General features: G+C 26.7%; 1 protein-coding gene across 6 annotated transcripts in view; it reads right to left on the reverse strand.

Annotated features, from left to right (window-relative positions):
* Positions 1–476: 476 nt before the first annotated feature.
* Positions 477–12,957, reverse strand: part of LOC145831331 (fibroblast growth factor receptor-like) — a 58,369-nt gene continuing 45,888 nt past the window's right edge. For all 6 annotated transcript variants that reach the window (XM_082938547.1, XM_082938551.1, XM_082938548.1 and 3 more), the window contains 8 exons: positions 8,848–9,004; positions 7,347–7,509; positions 6,217–6,339; positions 5,927–5,997; positions 5,492–5,635; positions 5,120–5,219; positions 1,722–1,899; positions 477–1,268 (listed from right to left, as the gene is read on the reverse strand). In XM_082938547.1, the coding sequence (XP_082794673.1) occupies positions 1,207–1,268; positions 1,722–1,899; positions 5,120–5,219; positions 5,492–5,635; positions 5,927–5,997; positions 6,217–6,339; positions 7,347–7,509; positions 8,848–9,004 (998 nt within the window). In that variant the 3' untranslated portion in view covers positions 477–1,206. The remainder of the gene's footprint in view (positions 1,269–1,721; positions 1,900–5,119; positions 5,220–5,491; positions 5,636–5,926; positions 5,998–6,216; positions 6,340–7,346; positions 7,510–8,847; positions 9,005–12,957) is intronic.

Below are 12,957 nucleotides of genomic sequence, written 5' to 3' on the forward strand. Positions count from 1 at the left end.
TAAGCTGAAATACACTTAAGCAGGTTTACTATCTCAGTTTACTTGTACATAGTAGCTAATAAGCTTTTATACTAATTAAAGTTGTAAAGCATATTTAACAGAAGTAAATGTGTCCAGTAAGCATGCAAGTCACTGAAAGAAAAATTTAAAACTTACACTAGATATTACAGGGTCTGTTATGAATAGTAAAAACTAAAACTTTGACCAGCATTTTTTTTTAAATTGGTCCGCGACCATACAAATCATTAAATAGTCCCTACCAAAATGATTTGTATAGACATACGTTTAACTATGTAAAACTTTTTTATAAAACTATGAAATCTAAAAAAATAACACAAAACAAATTTTTAAAACTTTTATTTATTTGTATATAAATATACAAACAAATTTCCTATTTTATATATATATATACATCACCTCTTTATTTATGAATACGTTAAACTATTTTTTTTAAACATTTATACAAACTATTACATTATCTATTTTATTCAGTAACCATATAACGATAAAATGGAAAGAAATTCGAACATAATTGAAAGAAAATAAAAACAAAACATTTTTGTCACTTTGGGCAGATATTGATAATCTTAGGTCTCTTAATTATTACATCACAAACAAACAAACATTGATAAATGACGACTACATTCAAACATATATTCTACAGCTAACTTTTTTAAATGTGAAAGCAAAAATTTAACTTGCAAAACAGAACTCTTTTGAATTGATTTACTCAAACATTTAAAGTTACAACTAAATGCCCCTAAAACGACTAAATTTCAAAAAAGATTAAAAGAGAATTGACAAAAAGATTACAGATAGTTTTAAACACTTAAAGATGTACCGTTTATTTTTTGATGGATTAAAATTTTAAGGCATCATTAAAATATAGATTGATTTGATATAAAATCTTAAAACTTGCTTAGGACTCAGAAAAAAATAAATCCAGGAATGAAAATTTCCAATGAAACAAAGAAATAACAAAGCTATTTAACATATTAAACTTAATGAAACTTTATGTAAGTTCAGAATTATCACGTCATAACTTAAATGGCAAGGGGACAAAACTTAGCCGGACTGAAAAACAAAATTAAAACAAAATAAAAAGAAAAATGAAAAAAAATCTTCCTATAATCACCCTGTCTTATGCCATCTTGCTCGTCTTTCTATGACGTAATAATCCCTTACAATGTCGGTGTGACGTCATAATTACATCCCGTCTTGCTGTAGCAGGTTGGCTGTTTCGTCCAAGCTTGCCGACATGTTTCCATCTGAAAAGAAAAAGTTCGGTCAGATTTGTACAAACGATCATTATTTAAAGGAGAAGTTTATTATAAGAAAAGAAAAGTTGATCAAGAGATGACACTTTTGAAATATCAGTTCATTGCATAAAAATTGCAAAACACAGCAGAAGTGTCACCTAATAATTTTTTTTAGAATTTTAAAATATACCCATTGATTTCTTACACGTCCTTTTATTCAAACAAAACAACTTTACTTATGTTCAATTTTCAAAACAATAGAACATATAGGTCTCTTAGTCTTTATCTATTGGGGTAGAGAGACCAAAAAATAAAATGAAACAGTTCAACTTTTTTTTTGTTGCAGTTATAACTTATGCTCCTAAATGAAACACCATTTAAAGCTTTCCCTAAACATCGATACCCTAATAAATAAACAAAAAACTCCAATAAACTTCAAGAAGTTTTAGTAACAAAACAAACTTTCTTGCTGCTGTCTCGTGTTGAAATCCCTCGAATCACGTTCGAACACGGAATCGCTGTCGTGCATGACGTCATTGACCACGTCACAATCGTAATCGTCATCCGTATCGTCTTGCTCGTCACTCGATGTCGCAACGGAGTAGGAGACGTCGCATGGAACGTTCAGGTCGATGTAGTCCTGAAAATATAAATATATCTTAATATATCAATTTATGAATGTAAAAATAAAGTAGCTTTTTTGGTAAGGCTGAATTAAATGCTAGTACTAAAGAAAACAAACAAAAGAAACAAAGTTTGATGAACATTTAAATAACCAACTTGCAAACGATTAACCTGAAAAGAATTGTTAATAATGCAGTGTAACAACTTTTGGTTACTTTTCGATTACAGAAAAAGTAATTATTAATGTAAATGTGAATAAATGAGTGTGATACACCATGCTTGATTATACCAAGTATTGGGCAAGTTATAAAAAAAAACTATTACTATTTTATCATATTTACTTAAAACTTAAAATATCAAATAATTAATATCATGGCATAATAATTAACAGTTAGGCATGAGTTTCATTTTAATGATTCCATAACTTTGTAAGAAACATTATTTTCTCTACTAAACAGTAAAAAATAAAAACAAACATGTGTATATACTTTTTTCTAAATGTACTAAAATTTAATGTTAAACAAGTTCACTAAGTTTAATGACCTTCATAACTACAGAACATAATCATATTTAAAACTGATTTATTATGGTATTATTAATTCAATTAATCAAAATATAATACTCGTATGGCAGTTTATGTAGCAATTAATTAAATAAAAACAATAAATTCCACAAATATCCACACGTTTCTATGTCTTATCAATTTAAAACTTAAGTAAAAAATTATTATAAAACTTCATTAATTAACATTTACTGTTGTAAAAAATGTAAGATAAATAGGTTAAAATTGCTGAGCGCACGATAATTCAAATTCTAAAAAACTTAAAGGGCAACAACTTAAAAACTAATACACATTTTAAAAGGAAAAAAAAAGTATGTTGATCTTATTAATATCTACAAACCATTTTTTTCTTTTTGTAAAATATTATATTTATTTTTAGATATGGCTAAAATTAGTTTTAAAGTACACTTATTTTTAATAAATTTTAATATTTTAAAAAATATTTAAAATTTTACAAAAAATATATAACGATTTATAGATATTGATATGACATAAAAACGTAATTTAATTTTTATTTCAAATATATGTTACTTTCTGAGTCATAGTCTATTAAATATTTTTTTATGAATTTGAATTGTCATGTAATCAAAATTGCTATACAACTTCGAAAATTGTATGACAATTACTTTAAAAAACAAATACATAACATACATACAAACATAAAATTATTTTCAAAATCTTATAGCTTCTATACTTTTGTAAACTTCCACAAGTCATACATTGGTGCAAATAAGTTTAACTGTTTTTTTAAACTAAAACTATAAATCTTAATGCAATAAAGAATATTTGGAACATTCGTTATACTTTATTATTGTTAAAAGGTCTTATTAGTTCATAAATACTAAACAAAACCCATTAAAATAATATAAAACTTAAGTACTAATAAAAGCAGCTTTGTTTACTGTTATATTTTTCTCAGATTTAACAAGGTTCATCACAGTTTATTTTAACCGTAACTGTAATTAAAAGGTTTATAAAAGTGGTAAGTTGCTTAAATTAGATTGATGGACAACATAAATTACTGTTGATAAAATATTGTTACATTTACTTGTAGCAATAAAACTTTATTAGGGTTTTTTTTAAATGTTTTAACAGTAATTTTATAATTTTAGAGACTGTATGATGAAATAAAATAGCTTTAAGATAATGTAAATTGTTTTTAAGAACATGAGATTTTACATGATTTTTATAAGAGTGTTTCAGTTCAAAAATAAAAATAATTTCATTATGTTTAAATTGTTTATGTTTTACTAGGAGGTAAACACTATAAAAAAAATTTTTACTCTTGCATGTTTTTTGTAGAAAAATACAACTGAGAATACTATTTTACTATTTGTATATTTCTGAATATATAGATAAATTGATTTAGAGTAGTAAACACTTTTATAAAACATTTATTTTAAATCTAAAAAGACTAGTCAAATTAATAAATTAAATAAATAAATCTGTGTGGCAATACATGAAGTAATTAATTAAACTGTTTTTTGATCACAATAGTAAAACTCCATGGATAATTACAACATTTAACCTTTATGTAAAAATTAAAATAAATTTTACCTTCACAGAACTTAATACATGATCATTAGTTTTATATAAGTAAAGTGTCTACTTAAATTTATGTTCGGATTGTAAAGACACTTTTATAAGATTTAAAACACGAATAAACTTTACAAGTTATTTTGAAACTTATATAAGTTTAAATTTCAACCAGATAAAAATTTTTTAATGTAATCATTGATTTTATCTCTTGCAGAACTTAGATTTTTATCACATTATCTTGTTATATAATAAACCTTCTATCTTACCCAAGAATTAAATTTTAACTGTTTTAACTCAATTCTTATGTAGTATATTGGTTGTATTTTACTTGATTTCAGAAAAATCCTAACCACTTAAGAACTCTTTTAGTTTTATAAACAACTAGTTTGGTTTTATATATTAAATAACGAAGACCCGATTCGGTGAGTTTTTTTAATTACTTTCATGGAATTGAAACCTTTAAATGTTAAATAACTGAAATGCTTTTGACTAAACCTTTAAACTATATTTCCAAGGAATTGTATAAATGTTTTATAAGATTAAACACACGTTGTTCTATTGGCGTTTTTGTTTGCTTGGTAGTAAATTAAACAAATATTAAAAATAGTTAAACTATTTATTATAGTATCTTGAACTTGTAAATATTTATGCAGCTGTAACTTCTGTTTTTTTTAAATTTATTATATTAAATAAACTTCTAGAACATTATTGAACACTTAACATTGAGTGATAGCCGAACTGTTAAATATTATACAGCTGTTCAAACGACTGTATTTACTTATGTCCAACAAGTGTTAGAAATTGTTAAATACTGGTTAACCAATAAACAAACTGACACATTATGCCAGGACTTACTTTAGTGAAATATTCTAAACTGTAACTTTTTATTATTCTTGCTTAAATTACCTGAAATGAAGAACACCTTTACTAGTACTAAGCTTATATAACTCAACGGGTATACTACTATGTGTACAATATAGAAATATTTATAATTTTAAACTAACACCTAAGCAGTGGCATTTAGGTTTTACACTTATAGTAGAATTTTAAGTTTTTTAAATTCCCTCACACCAGTAGTAGAGTGAGGCTTGTGTTATAAATTCTTGTGACAAATATTCATTGTTTTACTACTAACATCAGATGTAGTGGCGTTGAGCATCCTTTCCAAATCTTCCAAAAGATCCCTGAATTTGGGGCGATCTTGAGGGATGACCTCCCAACAATCTTTCATCAACCTGAAGAAAAAAATGTTAAGAAATATATAAGTGAGTTTTTGTATGCAATGGTTGAGCAAAACTTGCATAGTGTTTTCAAATATAACTTTGAAAAATATAAAATATATATATTCTTACGTGTCTATTGAAATTATCAAATCAAATTTAATTTTTTATACAAAAACAACATTTGTATTGATTTTCAGAGTTGAAAAGGAAACGAGTTGAAAAGGAAACAGAAACAATTAGTTTTGGAGATTAATTTTATTTATCAAATAAATAAATATATCAACCTGTACAACAATGGACTGGCGAACTGTGGGTGCTCCAACCTCATACCTGATCTCAAAAGTTCCACCAAATTAACAGTTTTTATTCCCGGATAAGGGGATCCACCCAATGTGAATACTTCCCACAACAGTACTCCGAACGACCAGCTGTTTGTATTATTAGATCGTTATTGCACACTTGGTATTTTTTCAATTTAAACTCTGTCATTTGTATTTAGGGTCTGTATATTAGTTTTTAAAAAAGAGTTTTAAAAAAGTTTTTAAAGAAAGCTGAGCTGGTGTTAGCTTTTTTTTAATATAAAAGTCTATTGATTTGTTAATAGATTTAGACTTTAATATTTCAATAAACTAACCAGTAGAATTCATAAAACTATTCGAAAATAAGTATATCAAATAAACAACTAGTTTATTATTTTTCCAATATTTCTAACAACTAACACATCAGTGGCGTGTGTGAAAACATTTTCAACCATCGATTCAATTGCCATCCATTTGTAGGGAAGGTGACCCTGAAGGATATTGTAAAACAAATATTATTTTTATTATATATTATGAACTAATCTCATACACTATGAATTTTCAAATAAATAATACTTTAGTGTAAACTCAATATAATCTAATCGAAAGTATTTAAAAAGCTTTAGAAACTGATATTTTTTTTTGTTATTTAACCGCTATATTTACTATATTTATAAACATATTGTTTCCTAAAGCAAATATAAACCAACCCTGGAAACTTTTCTGTAATACTCGTGTGATCTGACATCCCTGGCAAGTCCGAAATCAGCAATTTTCATTTCGAAGTTGTTCGTTACTAATACGTTCCTTGCAGCTAAATCTCGGTGCACACACTAGAATAATACTTAATTATAAAGTATAAATTTTAATCTTCAAATTCCTAGTACTTATTATTTTTGTAAGTTACTGTAAAGCATACTAAAATCTAACAATGAAAACAAAATATACATGCTTAAGTTTAAGTGGATTTAAAAAAACGCTAATGTTGTTATTTCTAAACCCGTTTTTATTATTTAATTACTGTTATAATATTTAAAGAAAACAGATTAAATTCGATTTTATTTTTATAACATCATAATATAAGAAGCTTAGGGAGCTGTGTAACTGCATTCTAATAACATTAGAGTTATAAAAACACAACAATTATTGGAAACGTTTTGTTTAAACTCACTAAAGCTTTAATAAAAACAAAATTAAAGTCACCAAGGGTCGCCTAACCATGCGAATTACTGTAAACTTAGCCAAGTTTTTATAGTAAAAAGATTATAGAAAAAGAAAACTTTGAAACACAACGGAGCAATTACGAAAATTTAATTCAAACAACAAAAAATAATCGGATTGGAAAATTTCCGATATTTTCACTCGAGTGCTTTTTATTATCCGCTTCCGACACTTGAGCTGTTATTACGTCATAATAACAAAATACGTCGCTTCCGAGTAATCAAACGCATACAAGTGATTACATTTGCCTGTTACGAGCGGAAATTTCGGTCGGGAAATGTCGGGAAAGCATCCGTTGAATGGCTTTTTGTTTTAACTTTATATTTTTTGAATTTGTTAAAGTTTAAATTTAGATTTCAAACTACTTAATTATAAGTATTAAACGAAATTGGTTAAACTCTTAACATTTAAACTTAAACATCGACTACACAAATTTTGTTTATTTAAAAGGCATTTTTAATAATTTTATAGTATGTTTGTATGATTCTAGTAATACGAAATGCTTAAAAACAAAAAGCTTACATATACTGCATTATCAAAAAGCAAATATAATATTATTTTACAAAATACGACAAAACATACATTAAACTTGTTTAAATCAAGAATTTTATGAACAAACCTTATTAATGGCGAGGAACTCCATACCCCTGGCCACCTGGTAACTGGCGCTTATGAGGTCCTGATACGTGACGTTCCTGGGTTCGAATCCCGCCTCCGACTGATTTGTGGTGGGAATTTCTGGCAAGTCGATGTTGGATGGTCTGTTTCTGCGTAGAAAGTCCCTGAAAAATATTTGGTTGTTATGTTGATGATTTATATGATGTTACAAACAGAATTGCGCTAAAGTTTGTTATAAAATAATGTAATAAGTTCTCGTAGTAGAGATAATTGGTTGTTTTATACAGCATACTAAATTATTTTAAAAAAATATTTAAAAAAATTATTTAATGTAAGTAGTTTTAATCTAATAGTTTACAAAAAAAGTGTGTGCTTAAAAACTAATTTTAAACAAAACTTACAATCTGAGCTAATGTAATTTAGTTACTTTGATCATCTTAATTAAATCAAAGAGACTTTTAAAAACTTTAACATCTGCTATACTTAATTTTCTCAAAAAGCACTTGGAATTGAGTGGGCACTTAATAAAAAGTAAAGTATCGCGACTATATATAGAAACTGATTCATATCGATTTATTTTTATCGACTTTTCGAAGCTGTTTTCTTTTTGTAAAGCGATTAAAAATAAAATATTCTTACGCAATTTCAAAGTTGTTTTTATTGATTTTATTGTTGGCAAACGAAAGTCCGGACTTGTTCTGCAGACTTTCGCCGATTTTGTTGATTGTACTAAAACGAGCGTACCAGATGTCTTGCCTAGTGGACAATGTTTTAAACGTTGCACGGCAAAGACAATGCTGACGTCACTAATCATTGCCAGCAAATGGTTGCTTCATGCGAAAGCATGATAAACCGTTTGTAGATTGACGACTACAAGTTTTTCGGTTGTGACTGACTGATGAGTCCTAATAAGGACGAAACCGGTCTCAGTCTACCGAAACTTGTGGTCTGATGATCGAATTGGCATGATCAACCCTTTTGTTAAATTTGAGCTTGTCTCACGGCAAACGAAAGTCCGGACTTGTTCTGCAGACTTTCGCCGATTTTGTTTATTGATTTTAGTTTAGTTTTTACCACATATGCGCTTTCTATAAATGCTGTTTCTGTTATTGTTGTTGTTGTTGTTGTTGTTATAATACTAAGATATATTTTACTAGCCATCACCTACAACATTTAAACTTTAAAATTCAAATAACTTCAGTTAATACTCAGTATTTCAGTTTTTTAGTTGTATGTTTAGTTGTACACTATTCCAGTATAATGCATATGATTGGCACACATTAATATACCATGTAGATTTTTTGTAGATGTACTGAAAAATATAACAAATCATTAAAATTTATAACCTCAAACTACCCTGACTAGCGTACTCTGTTAGCAAGCATATAATAAAAATAATTGATAAACAAAATACAATATTCGCCTCAAATTGCCCAGACTGACATATTCAGCGATCAAATATAAAAATTAAACATAATTGATAATAAACAAACATATCCCACCTCAAATTTCCCTGACTGGCGTACTCAGTGATGAGGTACAAGGCGCCCTCCTGGGTCGACATGCCGATCAGGCTGATTATGTTTATGTGGGGCCCGATGCGCTTCAGTTGCTCCATCTCCGTCACCAGGTCGTTCACGTCCTTCTCACTGTTGTTATCTGCACAAGAAATTGTACTGATTTATTTATAACTATTTTATGAAGTTAAGAACAGTAGCATGTATAGTGGCTGTAAAGGGTTATAAAATAATTATTTTTTAAATTTATTATATTTGTAGAAAAAATTAACTTTATCTGTTGTTATCTGCAGAAGAAATTGTATTTAAGAAAAAAGTACTAATTGGTTTATTTATAACTGTTTTATCAAGACATAAACAGTAGTATATTAAGTGTAAAAGGGTTATGTTAGTGTTTTTAGGAACTTGGTATATTTGTAAAAAAATAACTTTATGGTGGTTGTAGAATAGAATTCAAGTATGTATTTTTTTTCGATCAGTAATTAAGTTGAGTTACATGAGAATTTTTGTTGAAATAACAAGGATTAATAGATATTATCTAATCTTTTAAAGTTTTTGCAAATAATTTGATCGTTTATCTCCACTTATTTTACAGATTTAATCCTTGGAAAAACAAACTAAAACGTGTGAATCTAAATTTAGAATGTTAATTATTTTTATTTTATTACATAAAATGCTAATATATCTGTATAAAATTTTATAACTACAATTTTTAACAGAACGGTCAATTTAGTTTTATTAATATGTAAAAATAGAACTAACAATGGACAATAAAAACTGAATCCCAACATTTAAAATTTACATATAGGAAATAATAAATTATTTTATGGAGGAAAACAAATAAAACTTAGACAGTTTCCTTTACAAGAACGGAAACGTGAATTTTCCACGGGAAGTATTAAAAAACCAATAAAAATTACACATCCCATCTCAATTAAATCGAGCGACTTGAGAAAGTCACTGTATGAAGTATAAGTGGGTTTCATTTGTGACGACTTTTTATAATATTGTAGTTAAAACGAGTACTAAACCTTTAATGTTTAGATAATATTTTTACAAACTCACTTATCCAAACCATATTGTACTAAAATAATAATCTAATGTTGTTTCTAAACAGAAGTTAAAATAATCTATATTATTTAAGTAAATACACTAATGCATTATAAAAATGAAAAGAAAATAAACTAGAATACTTGTAAAAACATGTAAATGTTAACATTAAAGTACATCAATCAGTTTGGGTTTATTTTGATAATGATTAGTCAAAATACCTCATTACATATTTTAAAATAAAAAAAAACGTATTTATCATGAAACCAAATGTTTTGTAAACTTAATAGAATGATGTATTAACATGTTTTGAAAAATAAAGTTTTCAAACTTGTATGTAAATTGCACAACAAACTGAAAGGAACTAACAAATACCTTCAAAAAAACCACAGACAATATTGTTGCAAATATTTTATAAGCTTAAGTGTTGTAAATTTTAAATCGTGGTTTATAATACAGGTAAATTTACATTTTAAAAAGGAAAAATGAAAGGAAATTAAATTAACGTTATTGTTATTTCCAGGAAAATTTAAAGTTTTAATATAATGTTTAATTTAATCTACAACTGTACTAAATACTAAACCTTACCCCAAACTGTATTTAAGCTATTATAAAGACATTGCAATTTTCAGACACAATTTAGTATTAGCATTTATATTCCGACATTAAAGTTATTTCGCTGTTATTTCATAATCATTAAGCGAAATATATTAAAGTAATATCAAAGTTCAGTAACAGTTATGCGATACAAACAATTAATTTACAACTTAGTATTTCAGAATTACCAATTAGAAAGGTATTAATATTTACCAGACAGGTAAACTCTTAATCTATTTAGAAAAGTATCGATTAATGTGGATAGGCGATTGCATTTGCACAGTAAGCCTTTTAAAAGTTAACAAACAATCCTACAATAATACACATCCAGGTTAAAACTATAAATAACTGCAATTATATGTGAAGGAAACGATTAATTAGATCAACTTTCAAGTCTTGATACAATTAGAGATGGTGCGAGCTGGGTAACACTTACTTATCTGTAAAACTAATCATACATGCGTTAAATGCTTAACTTGAAAATTACGAGATAATTTCTTACACATGAGGGAAACGTTTAATTAATTTTGGAAGCCCGTATTCAAATACAAAGTCAAGTAAAGGTACCACAAACTTATACATACAAGCAGGAATTAACTAATTAAATGTGCGACAGAAGCTTTAAAACTCATGTCGGGTTGGTGTGTGACTCAGGTAGCAGCTAACATACATGCAGCTTAATCAGCATACATACAGGAAATAAGATCAATTATCAAGCCGCAGTCGAAAATACTAGCGAATGTACAATGTAACTACCAAAGCACCACTTCTTATTTACGAGAATCTTTAATATTTCAACACTCGATTATCAAAACTGCAATCGAGCAAACACCGCAACAACTTCAACTGGAAACCTTTCAGTTTTCAACCACAAGCTTCCTACTTTACGTTTTTGACGTCATAAAGAAGTAGAGATTGCTTCAACTTTTGACTTTGTAACGCTTTTTAAATTGGCAAAGTTGAAAAATGGTTGTTTTTCAATTTAGTTTTTGACCCTTTAAAATGATGAATATTTTTATTGTGAAATTTTTTAAAAGTTTGATTAAAATAAGTAGTTTAGAGTATACAGTTTTTTTTTTCTTAAAAAAAATGTTATTTTAAGTTACAAAATATTTCGATTTTTTGCTAATATCTAACTTTAATTTTAAGTTTAAAACACTATAACTTAAAATTTATTAAGTCTTTAGGTTTTTTAAAATTAAAATTGTTTTTTTGTGACCTAAAAATGCGGCACATACAAAAATTTAAAAGTATAAAGTTCTATATTTAAATTAGATACTTATAAAACAAAAAATTACAAAGTTATTTCTTTTGTAAAAAGATTTTTATCTAATCTGACATTTTTCACGAGATTTTATTTTAAATTAAAAGATAAAGCGATAACACGCAAAAATAAAAGTGTTTTTCAGCTTTTTTAATTAAAAAGTTTGATAAAAGATAAAGATCTACGTAATTCAAATTCCACAGACAAATGTTTCAACATTTGAAGTTATATTAGTGCAAAAAGTTTATTGTGTATAAATGTTAAACTTTTTTTAATGAGTTTAAAAAATATATTTTCAAATACCTTGATTTCACATCTGTTTTTAATTAAAGAAATTTAAGACCGAGATAATAAGATATACCTAAAGAAATTTTAAAGTTTAAATTTTCTGCAATCTGCAATTTAAAATAATTTAACTAGATGAGTATAATTTCATTGCACTCTTTGTATTAGATTAAAATAGAGAAAATTGTTACAACTATTTTAATAAATAATACAAAAGTTTTAATTATTTGTGTAAGAACTATTTTTTTTAGCCTAAAGTTTTCAAAAAGTTGTTGGTTTTATTTTATTGTTTCGAATGTCAAGAAAAGTAAATAAATAAAACTTAAAAAACACTAATTTTTAAACGATATCTGCTAATCTAAACTGTTAAAAACTGATTAAATATCTGCAGGAAATTCTTTTCAAGTTTATCAAGTTCAGAAACTTAAAAGTTCTTGGAACTAAAAGTGTTAGCATTAAAATTAAATTACAAAGTTAATCAAAATCTCACATAAAAGTTCTACTGAGCCCACAAAAAATTCAGAAACCATATCTGTACGTTTAGCCGAGTTCAGAACTTTTAAGTCCACCAAAAACCATATTAAGAAAAAAAGATTAAGGCATTGATAAAAAAAAATATAATATAAAACCAACATTTTTAATTATAAATCTGTTCGAAGAATCCACAAAAATACTTATATAACCTAACAATCTTTAAAAAAAAACTTTAATTTCAAGCCTAGGTAACAAACCCATTAATTATGTTTTATCCAGTTCAAAGATAAAGGGATAACAGACCGAATAAAAACTGATAAATTTATTAAAAACTTCACTTGTTGCTTACATAACCTACTTTCACATAAAGCTCTGCATCATTAAATATCTGCAATCAACATGAAAAGTTAGCTGAGTTCGAGTTG

The sequence above is a fragment of the Thalia democratica genome, chromosome 3 (genome assembly GCF_965202585.1).
Source record: "Thalia democratica chromosome 3, ktThaDemo2.hap1.1, whole genome shotgun sequence".
In the NCBI taxonomy this organism is placed as follows: domain Eukaryota; kingdom Metazoa; phylum Chordata; class Thaliacea; order Salpida; family Salpidae; genus Thalia; species Thalia democratica.